A 22,920-nucleotide genomic window follows, 5' to 3' on the forward strand; every position below is an offset into this window, starting at 1 on the left:
ACAGCTGACTTGTTCTAGGATGTTTTTCTTGTTCTAGTGCATCTTAAAGCCCTTTCCACTTAGGAAAAGTAAAGGAGGAGGTATCACCAGATGCTGTAGTACCACACTCTGAGGCTCCTTGTCCCTCTTCTTCTCTGCTTTTTCTCTGTATTCAAACAAAGCCCAGCTGTCAGAGATCAGCATCCCGCTGAGCTCTATTTCCCTTGGGACTCAAGAGTGGCATCCCTGTCCCTTGGTACTCTGTCCCTGAAGCTCTGCTGTCGATGCACAGGGCATGCTTCTCACTGCCCCCTCTGCTTCTCTTCCCTGTTTCTCTTTTCCCCTTTCTCCTGCACAATTTAGAATAGAGAACTGTTCTCCTGAGGACTTGGAGGTGGCTGTTGTAGTGGTGCAGGTTAAAGACTGAAGGTCTGTCCCTGTGAGGAGTGAATCAGTAAAGCTTTGAAGACATTGCATGGTCCCAGGGTGTGTTGGAGCAAGTGCAATGTCCATGTGAGTGGAGTGTCCTCCACCTCTAATCTGTAGGTTGTGGATTTAGTTGCAAGAGATACACAGCTTGGGTTATGGATTGGATTCCTTTTTTTCTGTACAAGCCATAGGCAAAATGAGATTCCATACATTATCAGGGGGATGATCTGTGAAACAAGTTTTTGCAGCAGCTGGCTCAGGCTGGCGCTGAACCCTGGCCTGGCCCTCTCCAGCATTCCCCCTGCTGTGGTGTGCACGTTGGGCCACTCTCCTGTGTCCCTGCTCTGGTCTTGTGTTTGCCTGTACTTCTGAAATGCTCTTGCTTCCTGTCCCTGCTGCGAGGCCTATTGATCCTCTGGTGATGACATTACCGTCCTCAGAACTGCCTGGGAAGGAGCTACCACATGCATTTATTTTTCCACTAAAACTCTGAGATTGGCTAATAATGTGCCTGTCAGCACCAGTGTACTGCGTGCTCTGACTGCTTCAGAGGGAAGTCTGGGGGCCCATAAACAAATAATAACCTACCCAAATTGAGGTCTCATCCTTGTTCCTACTAAAATTCAGTTCATGCCCTTAAGCAAGAGGGTTTCTCTTTTGTCCAAGTACTCAGTTTGCTTTTCCGAGTTGCACATCTCAGTGCCTTTGCCATGTATTGTTTTGACCTCAATGATTTCTTGAGGCCACAAGTTCCAAAGGTTAATTGGGAGCTGTATGAGAAATTATTATCCATATTTGCTTCCAATTTGCATTTTTTTCCCTTTTCTGTGTCAGTCCTTCCAGGAGTGGTGAGTGGGAGAAGCAGTGTTGGTCTGACTCTACTGAACCTTCAGTTGGATGCTCCTGTGAAGGCCACCTTCAGCTCAAAGAGCCTGAGCCCCCTCCTACTCTGTACTTCCTCCTACCCCTTTTCAGGCTTTTCATTCATGTGTGGTCACTTCATTAAATAAATAGCAGTGGTTTGGGTTTTCTGGTTCTGTTCTACACAGGTGCTCTCTCCCCAGTCAGCGTGTCAGGTGCAGGTTTCCCCTGGTCTGCAGGGACGTGCTGGCCTCTCCACGTGGTGCAGCCCCCATCCCCACTCAGTGTCCTCCGTGCCCCAGCCTGGGGCCCAAACCCCTAAATCTCAGTGTTGCTCTGGGATGGCGTGTGTGGGGCCCTGCATGGCCCCACACACTCACCAGGGTTAGGCTTAGGGCAGCAGGGGCACAGCCCGATGTGACTTCCATCTCTGTGTTCGCTGTGCCGGCGCTGCTGCACCTTCTCGGGGAGCTCTTGCATTTGGTTACCAATTAAGCTGAAGCATTCTGGCCTTTTCCATCCCCTTTTCATGATGATGAAGGTTGAATTAGGGCTGAGTGTTTGGGATTGTTCCTTGGCCTCCAGTGCTACTTTGCTGCCTCCTTTGTGGCCAAACAATGGGATTAATTTGGCCTTTGCCAGCCATGCTCAGCGCCCGTTCCACTTCACTTGCGCAGCCACCTCTCCTTGCACAGCACCCACTCCTGGCTCCTCCTGTTCGCTGCGTGTGGCGAGGAGGGTCACTCGTGGGCTGTTTTGTGCTGGCCTGGCAGGGTCAGGGGCTGCTGCTCTCCTGCTCCAAAGCACCGGCCAGCGAGCTGACCGCCCGTTGCCGGGCGAGCCCGTCCCTCAGCAGCCGCGGCCCCTTCCTTCTGCACAAATTGGCAAGGACGAACCTTGTCATATCCAGTGCAGCGCTCACGGGCGCCTGCCTCCGAGGGGTAATCATGCAGGCATAAATTCGGAAAGTTGCTAAGCTATGAGCAGTCTTATGAGCATTAAAAGTGTCCTCTTTGCCAGAAAGGTCATTCATAACTTGGCTGCGCCGCTGATGTACAGTCAGTGATATTGATTGATTAATGTATAAAAAGCACCAAATCCATTTGCTTCTGTGAAAGAGAATAAAGTGCAGTCGACTCTCTCTTTATTTTCACCTCATCCTTTTGTTTGAAGGACGTTTTTTTTTCTCTTTTTGTTTTGCCAGCTAGGTTTAAGGGGGTTACAAAAAGCCAGTTTCTGCCAAGTAATGCGTTCACAAAGGGAACATTGATTCACATCAGTGTCGCTTGAATTACCCTTAAAGGTTTGCCAAGGAGTTGTTCTTATATTAACCTTCTGTTCATCAAAGACGAAATAAATAAATAAGTCATAAAATCAGCTTCACTGCCCCTGCTGGAGTTGGATGCAAAACAGGAATTTCTCGTGTTTGGAATTTGTGCTCCAGGTGCTGCACCTTGGCCCCTCTCCCCGGGCTCTTGGCCTTTTCCCTCCTGCAAAGCTGTTCCCCCAAGGCCCCAGTCTGAGCTGGGATGAGTGTTGATGGTTTTAGGGAGGGGGGCTCCTGCAGGGGAATATTTTCAGAATGATGTTGTATAAAGAGTTCATTTAATCATTGCAAGCATAACTAGAATGACTTCTGTGCAGGACAATGAGGCCCAAGGCATTCTGCCCTGGCCAGAGTTGGCATTCTTCTAATTCACCCAAGATCTTGTTTGTTTTTCTGGACTTATTGGGCCACAGATAATTAATTATGTGGTGTTCTCATTTTCCTCTAGCTGCTTCTGAACTGGGAGGTACCTTGGTGCCCATGGAGCTTTGTGCAGCAGCATCTCTCCTTGCCCTCTCTCCGGATGCACTGGCATTGTCCATGTCTGTCCCCTGTGTGGGCAGCGAGGGGCAGCAGGTGTCTGTTCCTTTGGTGGGATGGCAACAGGAGCTCTGTTGCTTTTCTTCAGTGCTGTTGAACCAAACCTCTGCATTTTCACTCAGTCCCTGTTCCAAAACTCCAGTGCTGTTCAGTGACATTTCTTCTCTAGAGCAGGAGTTTCTTTGGCTTCTGCATGTCAGGCAGCTGTGCCCATCATACTCAGCCAGCAAACACAGAGCTTGGAAACATCTCTGCACAAGGTGTCCCCACCTGACTGTCATAACCCACCATCCCCTTGGCAGCCCATGTCATTTCAGATAACCTGAGCCACTCTGCCACAGGGGATGCCCTCACTCTTGGTTTCCAGCCTGGCTGCATCTGGTGGGCTCCTTGGCTCCCGAAGCACCGGCTGGAGCCACAGAAGAGCTGAGCTCCTGAGTTCTGCGGAGATCTGTGGAAGCACTGTGCTGGCTGCGGCGTGAGCAGCCTGAAGTGGCCGTGGTCAGATGCAGCAGTAGTGTTCTGGTGGTGCTCTGCACTAGTGCATGGTCCCACGGGTGCCTGAGGTCCCACCAGCCTCGTCAGTGCTGCCCACATGGCACTTCTATTCCAGCATCTCTTACTGGTGAAGAATGATGGTGATTACCCTGCCAGCTCTGAGGGGCGTGCTGGGGTGATCACCAAAAATGGCAGTGTGCAGGATCCCTCAGGATGTTCCTCCACGTGTGTCTCTGCCTCCTGTGCCTGCATGGTGCGTGTGCTGTGCTGGGCCCTGGACCTTGTGCTGCCCGTTCCACATCCCCAGGGGGCAAACCCCCAATCCCAGGCACGGCTGTCAGCCAGGCATGGCACCTCGTGCTCCCAGGAAAAGCCTTTTCCCCCGTGTCTGCTGTACAATCCAAAAGGAGAATCATCCTATTTTTTAATCTTTTTCTCTGATTGTGGGAGCACTGCAGCCGGCCGAGGCCCCCTCCCCCTCTGGCGAGGCACTGAGGATTGGATCAGATGATACGGAGTGTGCATGCTGAGAATGAATCCATTTTCTCTCCTCCATCTCCCCAGAATAAATTAGAATTTGCCTGATTTAATAAAATGGCTTCATCTCTCTGCCATCTTTCCCATCTCCCATGCGCTCCTCCCCACCCCCACTGCAGAAGAGCAGATCTGGGCTGTGCCGGGTGCTGTTTGGGCCGGCGAGACAGCGCATGGGGTTAGTCAGCACTGCCCGCTCCGCCTGCCCGAGCCGCTGGCCAGGACAGTGCAGGATTTGTGCCTGTGGCTGTGGCTGTAATTGCTGTTGGGGTCGGTGTAATTTACTGTCCAGGCGTGGTGGAGCTGGCCTCGGCAGGGCTGTGACCGCCGCGCTGGGCACAGGGAGGGGCTGGGCACCGGCCCTGCGCAGCCCAGGTGTGCCCAGCGCCCCGTGAGAGAGCGTGGAGCGCTGCCACAGACCCCGAGGAGGGGGCCAAATTCAGGTGGCTTCACTACAGCCAAACCTTTTTCCCTTGCCTGCATCCGGTGCTGTAATTCCTGTTCCTAGGCTGATTTTTTCCTTTCCGTTCTGACACTAATTGCACCAGGCGCGTTGGGAGTGGCGGCTGCTGAGCGGTACCAGCTAAATGTTAAGAAAGGTTTTAAAAACAGACTGAACTCTTCCTTAATGAGGCTCAATCGTGCTCTCCTCCGGGTGGTTTTGTTTTGCTGATCTGTCAGTTTTTCAAGGATTTAATTGCACTTTTTTCATATTAGTCTTTGAAATGGGGCTAAGCAGCTTTCTCTAAAATGCAACACAAAAAGGAGAGATGCTTCCCTATTTTTTTGCTTTGCTTTCATCACTACAGGAGCATCATCTGCCACTGGCACCAGGGACCCCACAGTGGTAAAGAATAAAACATGTGAGAGCACAAGTGAAGGGCAGGCTGCACTGCTGTGGTGGCCCCACAACTGGAAACCCTTGCCAGTGGTTCCCTTTGCCTCCTGGCTCCTCCAGCTGTCTCCAGTTGGGTTGCTACTCATGCTAATCCCGGAAGACTTTCCTAATGTTGAGTTTGAAGGGAAAAACAGGAGGCAAAGGCTGACCTGGCTTGTCCAGTGTAGCTCATTTCTGGCAGAAATGACAGAAAAATGAGTCAGAACCAAGCAGTGCTACAACGCTCTGGCAATGGTCATAGCCTCCTAGAGCAGCGGAGCTTGGCAGAGCCTCTGGAGGCCTCTGAGCCCCGGCCCTGCTCAGAGGCAGGCTGGCCAGAGCTTCTGTGCTGGGGTCTGAAGCATCTCCCAGGTGTGGAGACCCCCCAGCCTCCCTGGGCCCAGTGTCCACAGCGCTGGGAGCCCAGGGCAGGGGGTGCCAAAGAGATGATGCTGGGGTGGGAGGGGGCTGGAGAGAGCAGGCAGATGTATCCATGAGGCTATTATCTTTATGGGCAGAGAGAGCATGTTTGAAGCAATCAGCAAGGAATTGTTAATGGCTGCACTTCCTCTGCTCTCGTGTCTCCTCACGGGACAGGTTGCACAGCAGCCAGGGCTGCGCACGCGCCGCCCCGCCACGCACGGCTTTAACCAGTGCTTTGTTTGCAGAGATGCACAAAGCTGCTGCTGAGTTTCCTGAGGATGCTGATGAACAACAGAGCAGTGAGAGCCCCAAGCCACCCGGCAGTGACTCTCCTTCCTTAGCCTGCAGTTTATTTTTACATCTCTTTGCAGTTACATTCCTTATTTTTCCACTTTTTCTTCCTTTCCTCTAGCTTTGTTTCTTTTCCTCCTTCTTTTTTCATGGTTATCCCTTAAATATTTCAGTCTCTTATTTCTAATCTCAGCATAACAAAGCCTGTTTTCTTTTCTTGTTCCGATGTGTGCCTGCCTCCCTATGAGCTCCCAGCACACCTCTCATGAGATGCAAAATCTAAGAACCAGATCTTTGAGATTTCAAAATAAAATAAAAGTAAACTCTGCTTTAAAAACACTTTAGCAGAAAAGCCAGGCTAATTGTAAATCAATGAGTCTTAAAATGCAGCATTGATCTCCAGTTAGAAGTTTGAAGGGGAAAGCAGTAATTACTGTACTGAAGGTAGATTTTTTTTTTTTTTTCTCTTAGCAAGTTCTGGGCAGAAGGAAGGCTCATTAGGGCAGCACTTCAGAATCTGAGTAATTAGTTTAAAAAGTACTTTTGTGGTGTTATTCCCATGGCTAGAAATTATTGGAGTCTTCACAGATTTATAGTTCTGCTCTGATAAAGTTTGATTTATTATTGTGTTTGGTGGGGAAGATCCTTTCTACAGTCACCTGGGTGAAGATCTGGAGTGGGGATCAGGCCAGGAAGAATTGCTGTGGGTACGTGGGGCCTCTTGCCAGCAGGGGAACCTCAGCCCAGTGGGATGGGATTTGAGCTCTTTGTGAACATCCTCTGGCCAGCACCCTACCAGAAAACAGAGCAGACATCTGGGAATCAGAGCAGAGACTCTTACTCCTTGTGAACATCATTGGCCTCCTGTCCAGTTAGCCGCAAGCCCCTTCTTGCTCGTGGGGGAAAGGGCTCAGATCTCCGAATCTTTGTCACACCATGACCAGCTCTGTGCTGTTTCACTGGGCCATCCCCTGTGCCACCCTACTCAGGAGAGCAGGACTGTCAGGCTCACGTAAGTCTGTGGCATTTCTCCATGGGTTTTCCAGCTAATTCCTCCCATAAGCAGTGAGGGAGGAATTAGCTGGAAAACCCTGCTCTCCTTTTCCAGGCTGAAGCAGAGGAAGTGGCTGCAAGCAGCACCTGGGATGTGGGTGCAGCCTCATGTGACATGGTCTGTGTTTGCTCTGGGAGGTGGGATAGGGCAGAAGTATCCAGGGCTTGTTGTTCCCTAGCAAAATTATGCTAATTTGGGGAACTGACTCTGGAATTAGCATTAATCCATGTGCAGGAAGGCTTTGCAACATGGCTGGTGAGCCCATCTGTCCTTGGGGAGAGGTCTGTGCTCCTGCCAATCTCCCCAGTGTGTTAAATTGGGATAGTTGCAGTCTGGCTTGTCAATCCCATACCTCTGGCTGTGGCTGTTCCTACTCGCCAGACTCGATAAATATTTTCACAGAAATGATTCAGTTTGCAGGGACTGTCATAGATCTGATTCTGCAGGGGAGGAAAGGGGAAGGTCTCTGGAGGCAGAAAACCCTTGTGTGGCAGAAAGCCTGCTGGGAAGTCAGCTCAAGAAGAATTAGAAACCCTTTAAATAAATGCTTACTTGACATGACTCTGTCTCCCCCAGTCTAACAAGCAGGGAAGCGAATGGCAGCCGCTGGCCAGAAATTGATTGCATTAATTGATATGCCAATAAGAGAGCTTGTTACATCCGCCATTGGTTAGGAGGCCGGCTAACAAGTCCCGCTGATCAATGGAACCAATAAAGATTTCATCCATTAATGAGCAACATGGTAATTAATGTTATCCATAAACCAATTAGCCTGGGTAGCTAATGTGCTGGTTAGCACAGTGAGTGGTGGAGCCGAGGGCGGACCCAGGCCGCCTGGTGCACAGGGGACATCATCACCTCTCTGCTGTGGAGGGGACGTCACCTTCCCAGCGTGGACAGGGCATCCTCTCTCCAGTGTGACCACGGGGCTTGGAACCCCAGCTAGCTCACCCTGGGCCTCCCAAAGTAAGGGGCTTGGGGGGTGGCTGGTGGGATCGGTCACATTGCTGGGAAGGGGCAAGTTTCTCTAGATTTTCAAGGCACTTTCAATTATTTCTTTCATTTTTTGGAACCTTTTTCTGACCTTTCACACTTCTTTCACACTTCTTATATGTTTTTGGAGATGCACAGGTTTCCGTAACTTGTGTTTCATGGTGTAAAGCAGCATTTGGGTTCTTGCTGTGTCCCTGGGAAGCTGCTGGAACACCTCGACCCACCACTGACCACAGGTGCTGCTGTGCACAGCCCTGCACTGGGCTTTCCCACACCACCAGTACCAGTAATGATGCTAACACAGGTAACACAGCGTGTAGGTTGAAGGCTGCTGCCTAAATCCTCTTGCCAGGGGCTTGCCCCAAGTGCCGGCACCGCTGTGGCATCAGGACTGTCCATAGGTATCAGGACAGGAGGTGCGGGTGCAGCCCCAGGCCCTGGGCAGCATCAGTCTCACAGGCTCCACTGTGGAGTTACCTTGGATTGTTGGATATTGACCCTGGGAGACCCCTTGTGGATTCCCTAATTGAAAATTAATACCAGATCAATGCCGTGGGCAATTTGCATATTGATCATAAACAACTTTGAAGGCACCAAGTGTGTGTTGGATCGATGCTTCTGGAGCAGGCTGCAGGGAGCGCGTCCCCGTGCCTCGCATGCTCGTGCTGGCCGAGTTCTGGGGCGGGGATGGTTCGTGCCACACTGGGGGCACAGCATGGAGTTCACAGCCTTTTCCTGCAGCTCCCTTTGGACGGCGAAGGAGATGATGGGCTGTTTCTTTGCTTATTTTAAACCAAATGGCCCCAGCCCAGAGGCATCCCAGAGAGCAGGGAACATCACCCTGTCCTGGGCACACAGCCCTCCCTCTGCACCTGCCATGTGCAGCCTGACACTTTCAATAGAGGTTTCCAAAAGCAGAGGTGCTGTTTGTCTGAGGACACCAGAAGGGAGCTCAATGATGATTTTTCCCTGCCATTTGCATCTTACATTTGCTCTGTGAGGGCACTATATAGACCCTTCTCTCTGTGCTCAGGACATTCACCGGTTATTTCAGAATGATTTTGGGCTGAAGGGAGCAAATATTTTATATCAAACTTTAAAAAAACCCTAAAAACTGAATCTGAAATTCTGTAACTCATCCTTGGAAGCTTCCGGCACAGGGGGATTCCAGGGGGCATGGAGATAAAACATTTGGACAGGCACTGCCTTGCCTGCCTTTCCACACACATGTGCAGCACAAGGCAGCACCTCTGGCCTGGCAGGGGAGCTACCTCTGGCCTGGCACAGACAGAGCACAGGGAGCAGAGAGAGACCAGGACTGGAAACCCGCATCCCAAAGTTGCCACTTATTTTCGGAGCAGCCGGCAGCTCCAGGAAGTTGCTGTGCATCTGATTAGCGCGTTATGGGGCTTTCATTGACTCGGCTCTGCTGTGCTGATGAACTGAGGCTGGGGACAGGCGCCTGTAATTGAGAGAAATAAATTCTTATCACAGGCCTCTGCTGGAGTCACCACCTGTGCATGCGCCTTGCTCCAGGTTCCAGGAGTGGATCCAGTCCCCAGAGCGCCTGACGTGCCCTTGTTAGTGGGAGGGAGCCAGGCTCAGGGGCTGCAGGCACCAAGCACCATCCCAGGGTGGCTGAAAGGTTCTGTCCGCCCGTCCACTGGCCTGGCCCACCTGGTGCTGCCTCCCTGCTTGGCCACAGGCTGGCAGCTCGAGAGCCATCAGTGCCATCGCGTCTCACTGGGAGCTGCTCTGTGCTCTTCCCTTTTCCTTGATCCTCTGTGTTTCACCTGGGAGCTGGAGCAGTCATTCTCCATTGCTGCCTGAGATCTGATGACAAGTAGAAGATCTTTCCCCAGTGTGTGTCAGGAGACATGGGCATCACAGAAGAAAGGGTTTCGTGATGATGCAAAAAAAACAAGAATGAAGGTGTAGTTTCCTTGAAAAGAAACCCTTCTGCTGTTTTAAATTAAAAGGGGAAAAAAGGCAGTCCAGGGTCAGCAGGGCCCTGAGCTCCCCGTGGTGCGAGGCTGCAGTGGGCAGCCTGTCCCCGCTGCAGCGGGGCTCTGCCGGCTCCCCTGGCTGCTGGCAGCCCCTGTAGTTCTGCCCGTTCTCGGGCCGTGGGCAGGCTGCCCCGTGAGCGTGCGGCGGTGGGGAGGTGAGCGGAAAGGCTTCACTTGACATTCCTGACCTCCCGGTCCAGCTGAGTGCTGGAGAGCCAGCGCTGAAATTGCAGTCGCTTTCAATTACCGAAGCCAGGGGAGGTGGAGAAAAAGGGGCTGTTGGCTCCAGGAAGCTGAAGTCGCTGCTGCTGAGAGCTCGTTAGTACAGGGGTAAAAGCAATTACAGACGTTTTGCCAGTGCCACTAACCAAACCCAGTGAGGAGCAATCCAGGCCAGGCTGTGGCCATCCCTGCCATGCAGAGTGATAGGGACCCCTCAAGCATGCCCTCAAGGACAGCCCCATGGCTGCAGAGCTTAGGGGTGTCTCTGCTCCCTGTTCTCAGCAAGTGTTTGTTGTGCATTCAAGAGCTCACTTGTGTTACCTGCTCCCTCCTGTGCACCAGCCCAAGTGGGGTTTGGTGTGGGAGAGCTCTCAAGGTGCTGGCAGAGGGGTGATGGCATGGCAGTGAAGACTCTGCAGGCTGTTGACTGACAAGACTTGGAAGTGGGGCTGTGTCTTTGAGGGGCTGCCTTGCTGCCATGGTCTCTGTTCTTCTGCAGTGAAGAGAGACCATGACCATTCACAGCAAAAACTTCGGTACTGCAGCTCTGCCAGGCTGTTTTTTCTGCCTGGTGAACCTGCACAGGCATGGCCCTTGTGGTACCAAAGAATCTGTCCAGCCTGCTGGGTGTATTTGCCCTGTCCTTCTCGGGGCACCTGGGCATGCCCAACCCCTGACTCTGAAGTCCCTTGCTCCCCTGCCCTGGATCAGCCCCACCACTCCACTCCACTGCCCCATGTCTGTGTTGGGAACTTGTGGCCCGACAGGCTGCTGGGGTATTTCAGTGGTTCATAAACCTGGGCGCTGCAGTCATGGCTTTCCCAAGTTTTTAGCTGAGCTTAAAAGAACTCCAAACATGCTGAGATTGGGAAACAATGGGGAGGGGGAGAAAGAGGGTCAGCAAGGCATTAATTAACTTTTCCTTGGAGCAATACCATGGAGAGGGAGAACAGAGCAGGAGCTGTATATTTAAAAAAAAAAAAAAAAACAACAAAAACAAACTTAACAGAAAGAGGACATTTTAGTGTTTCATTTAAGTGTGGTTTGTGAGGATGATGGGTTAAGGTTGTTGGGAGCTCTCCTGTGCATATTCAGCCCCTCAGGCTAAGCATGAATTAATTATAGCTCATTTTTGTTATAGTTACAGTGTTCTCAAGATGTACCTTGCTGCGAAGTTGCTAAAGTTGGCTATTAACTTCAGCTTGGCATCGGCGCTGATTTGTTTGTGGATCTCCACAGCTTTTCTGAAGTGAGCCTGTATTCGCAGTGAGCACAAAGCATCTCTTGCTCTACTGGCACAGTCTGGTGAGGGCCTGCAGTGCTCTTCTCCCAAGGAGCACATGACAGGATAAGGGGAGACAGCCTCAAGTTGTGCCAGGGGAGGTTTAGGTCGTGTATTGGGAAAATTCCTTCTTGGAAAGAGCTGTCCACCCCTGGCACAGTCTACCCAGGGCAGTGGTAGAGTTGCCGTCTCTGGCAGGGTTTAAAGCCTGTGTGGATGTGGTACTTGGGGACATGGGTCAGTGGAAGCCTTGACAGTGCTGGAGGAACAGTGGGATCAATGATCTTAGAGGGCTTTTCCAACCACATGGTTCCGTGGTTCTACAAAAGCTGCCATTGCCTGCTCAAGTAGTTCCACCGTGTGTTTTTAGCAGAAGGCCAGGGTTGCCTTCCCTCACCAAGTGGGTCTGGGCACCCATCCCCATGGCACCTTCCTGTGCTCTCTGCCATCCAACTCCTCCATCTTCTTCCTCCCACGGGTCCCTTTGTCTCTGGACCCTTGTCCTGCAGGTCTCTGTGTGGAGACCGTCTGTCCTCCCCCTGCAGACCTGGAGCTGGAGATGGGCTCTTTTGTTTTGCTGTTTGATCTGTGTTTGTGTTTTTGCATGCATCTCCTTTCCAGCTGATTCCAGTTTGGAGCTAGGTTAAACTGTGCAAAATACTGTTTAAAAGAAAAAGAGAAAGGAACTTGTCAAGATGCATTTGTTAGATCACATTTAAAATGAAGCAGAATTGAAGGTAGTTTTTGTCCAAGAAAGGGGAGGCTGAAAAGCCGTCAAGCCGCAGGAGAAAGCCCCTCCTTTGTTGTCCTCCTGACATTGAAGTGTAATTTTTCATGGTTATTTGGACTGGAAAATGGGGGGAAAGGGAGAGATGGGCTTGCGATTATTTCCCATAAATGACAACACAATCACATCACGCTCCACTACAAACATGCTCAAGGAATTTGCCTTTTTTTTTTTATGTTTCATGTGTGAAAATAACAGCAACCTTTCTAGTCCTACTGAAATTAAAGGGGGTAAGTCCCTGTTGGGTTTCACTGACTTAAAATATAGCCCAGTTTGCAAAAAACATGGACAGCCTTGTTCCCAGGGAGTGGGAGAATGGTGATGTTCTCCCAGGGATGGGGCTCTTGGTTGTGCATGCTCTATCCCGGGGTGTGTTCAAGGCCAGGTTTGATGGGCTTGGAGCAACCTGGTCTAATGGAAGGTGTCCCTGCTTATGTCAGGAGTTTGGAACAAGATGGTCTTGAAGGTCCCTCCCAAGCCAAAACAGTTCTGTGACTCTCTGATGTCTGTGTCAGCTGAGAGCGCCATAGTTAGCAGTTTCTGTTTGTCAGTGAAAACAGCAGAGATGCTCTGGCCATGCTCTGGAGTGGAGCTGTCTGGGAAATAAGTGTCATTAAACCAAGGAACATATAGTATTACATTGTCTTCCTGCAGCCCTTTGTCGGTGGGACCCATCTGCCAGCTTTGCATCCAGGATGGAGCTCCGTAGCATTCCTCTCGAAACCTTGCTTAGTGCTGCCTTCGCACTGCTTTGGAGTCCTGCTTTTCCTTTCAGGAATGAGCAAGCTGATGTAGAGTAATCCCGTTAGGAGGTGGCACAGGTGGAGTTGCAGCACATACACACATCGGGAGTGGGAGCTGAGGTCAGACCCCCATCCGGGCTCTATCTCTGCTCTGTTACCGCAGCACAGTGCGCTGCGCCAGGGGCGTGGTGTGAGCTGGGACTGCCCTCCCTGTGCCTCCTGGAGACCCTTCCTGGGGCAGCTGCTCGGGGCAGCTGAGCTCATCCCGGGCCCCCAGGACGTAGGAGGGCATCGACCCACTCTGGACCTCCCTCCTCCTCCATATGGGCCTGAACCTCTCTACACCGGACCGTGGAGGCTCAGGTTTATACCCGGGACAGCAGTTGGGCTGTGGCTCAGGTTTATACCCGGGACAGCAGTTGGGCTGTGGCTCAGGTTTATACCCGGGACAGCAGTTGGGCTGTGGCTCCTTGGTGCTGTGTCCAGCTCAGCCAGCCCTCACCTCCCCGACAGCCACGGCATGCAGCCAGCAGCCAGGGCTCAGGCTTTCTGTTGGCTTTTTTGGCTACTTTTCCTGAAAAAGGGAGTGTCACAAATTCTTTTTGTTCCAAAGGAGAGACCCTGTGTACAATTAAAACTTGTTTCTGGTAAACCTCATTCCAGGAAAGATGAGCTTTTAACAAAAGGCTTTTGACAGCTGCAGGGTATTTCATTTTTTTAATGCCGAATGAAAAATCAATACATTTTTCTAGGTTATACATATTCAGAACAGGCTTGATATTTCCATTATAATGGAAAATGGGTGTCTGCACATCTCGCCTGTCAGAGCTGCACCGCCACATTTTCCAAGCCACTGCTAAATATTTCAAACCTGATTTGATTGTGGTTCATGACAGCTAATGTTTCTCAGCTCTCAAGCCTGCCGGAGGGTGGAGAGGCAGCGCACTCTCTTTCCCATGCCTACATTTTCGCCACCCCAGAAATGCCCTTTATCCCTTCGTATAAGAGATCTGGGTTTGTTAAGGGAAACCTGGCTGGGGGAGGAAGAGGTGAGAGGTCGAGCTGTTCAAGCTGGTCTGGATCCCATCAGCATTTGCCGACTTCTCCAGCTCTCAAACTTCCTGGGTCTGGGAAGGGACAGACCTCAGTGGTGAGATCCTGTGCAATTGCATGCACAGTTTGGGTACATTTTGGTGTGTGTCTGAGTCAGAGGTTCCCTGACCTCTGCAGAAGTCAGATACTTGTGATTTTCCAGACTCTTCTCCTGCTCTTCCCCCTCCTCCCCCCTCCTGCTCCCCACTTAGTGAATGGTTTAATTTTAAATTAAAAGGAAATACTGCTCTCTAAAATGATTTATTCATGAAGGAAGCAAAGACTCTGCCTAGGATTTTGTGTGGGGCAGGTGGATTGAGATGGAAGAGCAGCTCCTTTGGCTCCAGGGGCTGCACTTTTTGCTCTCAGTGTTGACCTGAGCCCTGGCAGTGGGAAAATTCATTTTAAAAGTTATTAATAAACCGCCATGGACTCAGGGCACTGTGGCATGGGAACCCGTGCACAGTGTGTGTTGTTCTGGTTTCCCAGGGACATGATTCCCCCATACAAATCCCACAGCAACAGCTCTTGCACCTCTGAAGTCCGAACAGAACATGCAGCTTTGGGGAGGAGGGGTCAGGTGGCAGCGAAAAGGTCGTGGTGGTTTGGAAGTAGGTTCCCTACGTCTTGCTGACCAGTGCTCGTGCAGCCTCAGGAGCTGGTCTTGGGGTGGTCTGCACGCTCTGCTGCAGGTGGGTGCTGTGGGGCACGTCACGAGGATGGCGGTGGGCTCTGGTCAGGTCAGCGGCTGCAGTTTGCAGTGGCGATGGAAGCTCCTTGCGGTGCGCAGTGGACTGAGGCAGGAGCAGACCTTTCCATCCCAGACGTGCTGCTGGCCTGCTCTCAGAGGGATGCCCCAAAGGAGTGCAGGGGATGGATGGTGGGTGCCTTCACACAGGTGTTTGCGTCCCAGGCCTGCCCCGCACCCTGGAGCTGCCGCTGTGGCTCACAGTCTTGGGAGAGCGTGGGCACAGAGCTGCAGGAGCAGGGCCCTGGCTGCTTTCGCTGCCAGTGCTGAGGTCTGCTTGGTGGAAGCTGGGTCGGACGTGGTGTGAGCGCCGGAGGCGGGTTCCCAGCGGGTCGGAGCCCTCTCAGCACGGAGCCAGCTCGGCTGGGGTGGCTGTCCCCGGCGTCCCTGGGCGCAGAGGGAACAAGGTGGTTGTGCCACCGACCAGACTGAGCACGGAGAGCAGAGCAGCCTCAGCCTTCCGGAGAGCTCTGCTGGAAGGGGGTCACGGCAGATGCGTTAGTGCTTCCCCCTCCCCGGGGCTCTGTGCCAGAGGCCCTGGCAGCAAGGAGCTGAGCAGGGCTGGGACAAGGACCTACCCACGCTGGTTCAGAGTCTCCCTGGGTACATGTCTGAGATTCTGCTCCCTTCCCATCCTGCTTCAGGAAAATTACTTTTCAGAAAAAAATTCAGGGTGGAGCAGGAGGAGGGTTTGCAGCTGGATCTGCTCCCTGCCCTCTGCCTAGCAGAGAGTGTTGAGAGTTTCTCAGAGGGGAGCGTTCCCCTCAGAGGTGTGGGGGCTCAGCCCAGGCTGGTGGTGGAGGACATGAGGAGCTGCAGCCCCAGCCGTGCTGGGGACTTGCTGTTTGTAGCCTTGTTTTTTAATCATTTTCTCCCGTTATTGGTATTCATAGCTCACATTTTTCCGGTTACTGTCAGCCTGGGCTTTCATCCATTTTAAAGAGCTATTTTTTCCCTTGTTGATGATGATGATGGTATAAAGACAGATGGTGTAACTGCTTATGAATGTCCTATTTTATTCTCCTCGAACCAGACAGCACACTGGAAGACACGTATTATTTCCACATGCTCAGGTTAGAGCCCAGACAGCGGCTGAGCCTGGCTCGCCCTTCCTCTTCCTCCCATGCCGATGCTGACACCTCCGGGTCGCAGCTGGGAGTGCCGCTGCGCCAGGCGCCCTTTGTTGTTCAGCCGGGCCGGGGGCTGGGGCTGGGGGATCTGGGCCGGGGATCTGGGCTGGGGGCTGCGGCTGGGCAGTGGGGGCCGGGGCAGTGGGCCATGGGCAGTCAGGGCCATCTCCTCGCACTGTCCGGGAGGCCTCGGAGCACCTGAGCCAGCAAAGAATGGTTAAAATGATTATTTAAATTAAATGTAGAAACCCATTACCAAATGTTTTTAATAAAACCAACTAAAATCTGCTTCCACAGCAGCTGCCCCAGCTGAAGGGACACCCTCACGCTGTGTGAAGTGGTTTGAAAGCACCATGGTGGTGGGGTTGGGGTGGGCATGGTTTGTTGTGTTTTCTCCTAGAGTGGAAAAAAGATTGGAATTTTAATTTCTGAAATGTGAAACCAGCTGCTGGTTTCACAGCCCTTCTCCCAGAAAACTTGAGCACTCAGTTTGCATGGCAGACTGCCCATCTCACCCCTCCGCCAGTGATATGTGTCTTTCTACATGTTGGATGCCTTTGTCAGCACTGTCACCCATCTCCCCTCTCACTCCCAATTTAGGCTGTCATATCCTCAAACAGCACTGCTGTGTATCTGCAAGCTGCTAATGTATACTTTTAATCTGAATTTCTAGCCCTGTCTTTGTTAGGAGGAGGAGGGGGGTTGGTGCTTGAACCCGTTAGGTGGCTCAGGTAAATTGCAGGGTTGCATGGGTTCATGGGGTTTACCATGTCTGGATAATGTGAGTTAAAATTCTAAACTATCCTGCCTAAAAATGGGTATAATGGCCTAAAAGTGCCTCTTTTAGCCCAGTGGTGGGGTAACCCCTGTGAGTTACAGGACTGTACATTAATACCCATAGTAGTAGATGATAATGTGGCTGATACACCCTGGTGTAAGGGGGCTGACAGCCACAACGCTGTCACTCCCAGTCCCACCTGACGAGGTGCCTTGGAGCGAGCTGCCCCACACCAGGTTGACACACTCTGTGCCCATTCTGTTGTTACGGGCTGGACCATGGTGTTCTGTGTTTTGTTCTGAGCTTTCAGCACTTCACTGAGTGTTTCCTCCATGCTTTTGCACTGGCATGGTGCTGCAGGCTCTTCCCCTTGCTGGGATGAAGGCAAGGCTGCCAGCATGTTCCTCTTGTGCCTCGTGTCTGGGCTGGGGCTGCAGCTGATGGTCTGAACAGGAGGTACGGCATTTGTCTGCAGTGGGCTCTGGCATCTTGGTGACCAGGGTCAGTACTGCACCCTGTCACTGGGTCTGAAGAGTTTGAGATTGGGATGAGGAGGAAAGATGAGGATGAAGGTGCTGGAGGCTCTTGTCACTCCCTCATCCTTCTGTAATCCCTGATATGGCTGGGTAGAACCTCATTGTGTAGAGAGCCATGTCACTGTACATGAGACCTCAGGGAACCTCAGCAGCTCCAGGTCGTAGAAGTAGGTGAGGTTCTTTGTTTTGTCTTCATCTCTCAGTTCTTTACAGTTTCTGTCTTGACCAATAAGCAAGTGCTTGTCCCAGGTACGCTGGGAGAGCACCTGCCACCCAGCTCTTGTGCACAGCCTTAGGTGTTGCTCTTACTCTTTGGCAGCTACCTATTCTTCTGTACTGCCTTCCATGTCTGTGTGACACTTTCTGCTTTTCTTGTTTCAGAGGAACCCAGTGAAGATGTGGAAGGGCCCAATGAAACAACCGGCGATGCCGAGGAACCTGCCAAGGAGCAAGAGAGTGGAGGGGACAAGGACCAGAGTAAATGGACAGGTATGATTCTGTGATTTAGCAGAGATGATGTTTGGTCCCTCATTATCTTCAAATCCAGGAAGGGGAGGTGGAAAAAGCAGTGGTCCACAAAACCCTTTGTAGCTGACCACAACGTGGCAGTGTCAGCGTGACGTGTCATCCTCTGTGAAGGCTTTGGGTGTGGCTGCTTGACGCACTCAATAGTTGGAGTTGTGGTGGGTCAGGCTGGCTTTGGGCCAGGGGGGCTCTGGGACTGGAGCTGGGCAGTGGGATCCACAGCTGGGAGGGAGCGGGGGGAAGGGGACGACCCCTCCTGCCAGCAGCCAGCACAGTTGGATTAAGCGCATCATTTGATGATTCTATGATCGTCCCACTCTGGAGAGGGCCACTCACCTTCCACCCTCATCTGGTCCTTGCTGCCCGCTTCAGCCTGGGTCCAGAACCAGAGGTGCTGAAGGTGGCATTCGTTTTCCTTGGCCCAGGACACAGCAATTCTGGCTGCAGGTCGCATTTGGTTGGCAGGCTCGGTGTTGGTCAGTGCAATGCCTCAGAAACCCGCAGAAACCCTTCTTCCAGGCAGCCCTGTCCTGCTGCCCTCGTGGCTGCCTCTTGGTGAGCCCCAGACAGAGGTATTTTGTCTTAGATTGTCTTCCCAAAATGAAATGTGGTATTTCACCTCCACAGTTACAGTCTCAGCCCATCTCACCCTCAGTCCATGGAAGATGTGTGCCAGCTGGTGAAGAGAGCAATCTGGGCCCTGTGGGCTGTTGAAGTTTGTGCTCTCAGTGTGGGCTGTACTTGCTGAGGTTGCTCTGTGTGTTCCTTCCCATCATATACTGATTCTTAACCTGGAAATGCAATTTGGCTTGGCTGTAGGTGGTTTTTAGTCTCAGTTCATTGTGTGTGATTGTGTGATGCTGAGCACAACCATTTTGTGGAGTGTCACAAACAGATATAAGTATTGTTTATTGATTAAATCTCTTCAGGGGTAAATAGGGCTCTTTGCCCAAACCTGAAGCACTTAAAAAGGCTGATCTTTGTGCAAAGATTATATTTCAAAATATGTCAGGAAAACTGAGGAGCCTACTTTTTAAACCCTCTTCTGTCCAGAAACCCTGAATCTGAATAGTTTAATTTCTTTATCCTGCCAGTGAAATTCCTAACCCAGTGTTTGTGATCCAAGGAGCAGATCAGAAATGGGAGAGCTCCATGGGGTCAGCAAAGGGAACTGTGTGGGGAGGACACAGAGCAGGCGTGTGAGCCCGTGGGGCGTGGGACCAGCCTTGTGCAAGCCAAGGTGTGTGTGATGGGCTGGTGCTGAGCTCAGGCTGCTTCCAAACGTGTAACGTCGCCGCCGTGAACTTTAAAGCCAGATTGTGTTACCGATTGTTGCTGTCCAGCCCGTGTGCAAAGTAGGCACCACACCTAGCTCTTGTTTCTGCTCTTGTCCCTCGAGGAACATGACTGTCCTGGACCTCAGAGATGGGAGGGAACAGAAACTGGGTCAGTTATACTGACAGCCCCAGAAGAGAAGTGTGCAGGGACACGAAAACCTGGTGCCAGTGGAGCCGTGAGCAGGGAGGGGAGCAGGCAGTACCGGGAAGCTCTCCTTGGAGGAGGAGGAGGGGGAGGCTGTGACCACAGTGCCGTAAAGAACATGAAGCCTTCTCTGCATTTACCCTCCCTGAGCAGAGCAGCACAGCCTGTATCAGCAGCAGCCTGGCAGAGCCTGTCCCCCAGCTGCCAGGGAACGGGCTGCAGAGCGCTTGGTGATGCTGAACAGTGTCCCTGGCCTGCTGCACCGAACCTGGGTGCTGGGACAGTGCCTGCAGCATATCAAAGCTGCCCGCTGCTCTCTCCTGTGCTGTGCAGAGGAGAGCAGAGGGGCAAGGGACAGACACGGGGCCTGTCCCTGACTGAAGGAGGCTGGGGAACCGTACACCTGCCATCCCTGCCCCAGATTTTCCCAGGAATTGACCAAACAACTGTTTGTAAGTGCTGATGGGAAGATAATGAGATGAGGAACAGTCGACACAGATTTGTCAAGAGCAAATCATATCAACACGACCCAATTTCCCTTCATGTGAAGAAGGTCCTGTTTGGAGTCAGTGTCTCCTTGGGAAGGCTTTTGATGCCACTTTTCAGGACAGGCTGAAATGAAGGTGACAATACTGTACCACTGGTGGGTTTTTTAGTACTGGAAAGCTCTCGGTTCCTGAGCTGGGGTGTTGGGGAGGCTGGGCAGCAATTTCAGAAAGCCCAAACATCAGGAACAACCCAGAACGGTGCAGCATCAGTCAGGAGGAGAAAATGGAATGAACGGGTTTATTTGACCTAAAAGAAGAGCAAAGAGGAGGACAAGATAAGTCTTGTGCATGAAATGCTTCTGAAAGGAAGGAAATTATTTGTTCCCCATGTTGAGGATACAGGCTACAAGACACAAAGGGCTTAAAGTGAAGGGAGAAAGATTTATGTTAGATAACAAATTTTTAAAAGTCCTCCTGTACAGCCTGTGGCTTAAGCACTGGATTGGTTTTTTGGGAAGGTTCCTCGGAGGTCATTCAGGAAGATTCGAGGAGCTGCCATCGGGAGTAAGGCAGGCTCAGTCTGTCCTGCTTTGGATGGACTGGCTGACCTTAGGAAAAGCCTCTGAGCCAGGTGTGAAGATGGAGATGGGAGCAGGAGAGGTGTGGGGTGAAAGCCAGTCATGGGGCATGTGAAAGGGGAGGGGGACAGACTTTGTTGCTGCTCACCACCTGCAATTTGATCGTTATGTTCCTCAGCAATTTACTCCCCTTTGTGCTTTAGTTTTCTCACTGTGCACAAGTGATTTATTTCTTCCACTTTCTTAAAGGATTGCAAGATCTGTAACACAACACTCAGTTCTTTACCCGTCTCCCTGCCCCAGCCCAGGAGTGTTTGCACCACAGTAGGTACAGTCCAGGTGCAACCTGTGCTGGGGTTAGTGTCAGCACCAAGGGGAAAACCTCTGTTCTCACTGTAAACTTGTCAAAGTGTCTCAACTGCAAAATAAATGTATTGATGAATTCTTTGCATTTATTTTTAAATGCAGTAATGTGAAGCAGAAACATTTTTAGGTGATACTTTTCAGCTGAATATACTTGGGAAAAACTCCATCCCATAGAAGGACTCATTGGATCTTGATTTTTACAGTGGTTACTGGAAGTTCTGGAAGATGGCAGTGCCTCCACACTGGAGCAGAGAATTGCCTGATAACTCAGTGTTAGACATTATCTTGTCATGGATAATGTGAGATTCACCACAAGCAAACCATCAAGGGGGAAAGGAATTGTGGCTGATCCCAATCCCATGTTTAAGGCAGGATGTAGATGATGGATACTCAGCTGAAGTTCTGCTCACTGCAGTACAAGGCCTCTCAGATTTGAAGTGGTGCTGGTTCATGTCTCTGAAGGAGAACCCCATCACCAGCAGTGACCCAGCTACCAGAGGCTTCCTTAATGCACTGTCCGTTGGGTACACGGAGAATATCAGGGGTTTTTCCACAAAAACAAGAAACAAAGTCTACTTAAAATATAGATTGAAATGAAATCTTTCTAGAGGACTAGCCTGAAGGGCTTTTATTTTTGTTAATGATTTTTTTTTTTTTTTTTGTCCGTGATGCTCACCTAACAGAGCAATTAGTGCAATGGACCGTCCCTGATTCGAATCCGTGGTAGATTGCTATTAAAGGAAGTATTAATGGGCTGCTGAGAGCTGGGAAATTGTTGCAGAAAAGTGTGTTTATGGAGTATGGTGCTGGCAGGCATGATTTCAATTGGATTTGACATGTTTAACATAAATGTATACTGCACAGCTCCTGCAGTTTATGAATAATTCCTACAGGCCGACTGCCTTTCTAATTACTGAAATTGAAAAAAACAGGTCAGGCACATCCTGACGGAAATCTATTCCTGCTCCTCCCCCCGGCTGCTTTTTGCTGCTTTTTTAAAAATATCTGGCGTTTGTGGAGCACTTAATGGCCGGGATGTTCTGGGGGCCTGAGAGTCTGGGAGGAAGGGGACGAGGGGCATGATGGAGCCACTCAGCACTGGTGCCTGAGCGAGGGAAACCAGGGAGAGGGGATGGGAGAGAAGGACTGGGAGTTGCCTGTAACTGTGTTTTTCCCAGGATACGTGAAGCACTAAAGGCTCCTGGGTGGCAGCTGCAGCCCAGAAACATGGCTGGGCCGGGTGGCTCCAGGCTGAGCTCCGGGCATGCTGGGCTCTGGCAGCACTGGAGGTGCTGCAGGAACTGAAGGGGGCTGCAGGAAAGGTCTGTGGTGCCAAGCAAAACCCCACTTCTGGGAGCCCCTGGTGCTGCTTGGCATCTCATAGAGGCATCTGCTGGGTGTTTCGTGTTCATATGGAGCAAGGCAGGGAGGTCTGGAGCTTCTGGATATGAATATTTAATAGTAATTCAGCTGTGGGTACTCGCTGCAGGTGGGAAGGTATGACACAGCATTAGAAAAACAAATTATTCAGCCATTTTGGGGGCTGTGAAGCAGCAGTGAGGATGGGTGCAGAGTGTACTGAGCATGGGGCATTTACCTGTCAGCTGAGTTACTGTCAAATACAGAGCTGAGAACCACTGCAGAGCAACAGGTAGTGCACAGGCCTGATAGTGTGGCTGCAGCAGCTGGTTGGAATGGAAGTTCCTTCAGGGAATGGGGAATTAAACAGACAGTGTTTGAGGGGGAAATGCTGGCTGTGTGTTACTGAGGATGTGGCAGTGCTGCAGCAACTCTGGGTGCCCCATGCCCTTCCCCAGCAGTCAGTGTGGGCTCTGGCCATTCCTGCCTGCATCAAGGCAGTTTCTGGAGAATGGATGAAACAGATAAACTAGCCCTGGATTTCAAGAGACACAGGTGCTGTAAGGGCACGGGGGGCAGAAGCCTTGGGCATTGATGGCACAGGGCTGTGTGGCACAGTAGCACAGTAGCAGCTCCCATTGTTCTGAGGACTTGTGGAGCTGAGTGATGGCTCCAAGAACACACAGAGGGGATTTGAGGAAGGAGGCACCACCAAATAGAGAATGCTAATTTCCATCAGGCAGTGAAAGCACAGTTCCCTGGTCTCGCTGAGAACTTCCTCAGGCCAGCGGCTGGACTTCATGGCAAGGAGTTTTTTGGAGGCTGGTGGTGTTTAAATCAATGGCAGTAGCAGAAACCCCACTGTAAATTTCTAGGGCAAGTGGCAAGCTGGTTTACGGAATGCAGGGAGATGAGAACCTCTGGCTTACGGAAAGCAGCATGAATTAATAATAATTTAATTGGCTTTTCCATTATGTTGCTTGGTTGGGAGA

At 51.4% G+C, this 22,920-nt stretch overlaps 1 protein-coding gene across 9 annotated transcripts in view; it reads left to right on the plus strand.

Annotated features, from left to right (window-relative positions):
- Window positions 1-22,920, plus strand: part of ZFHX3 (zinc finger homeobox 3) — a 386,661-nt gene that overhangs the window by 338,713 nt on the left and 25,028 nt on the right. For all 9 annotated transcript variants that reach the window (XM_072934462.1, XM_072934467.1, XM_072934465.1 and 6 more), the window contains one exon: window positions 17,512-17,619. In XM_072934462.1, coding sequence (XP_072790563.1) covers window positions 17,512-17,619 — 108 coding nt within the window. The remainder of the gene's footprint in view (window positions 1-17,511; window positions 17,620-22,920) is intronic.

This window comes from Taeniopygia guttata, chromosome 11 (assembly GCF_048771995.1).
Source record: "Taeniopygia guttata chromosome 11, bTaeGut7.mat, whole genome shotgun sequence".
Lineage (NCBI taxonomy): Eukaryota > Metazoa > Chordata > Aves > Passeriformes > Estrildidae > Taeniopygia > Taeniopygia guttata.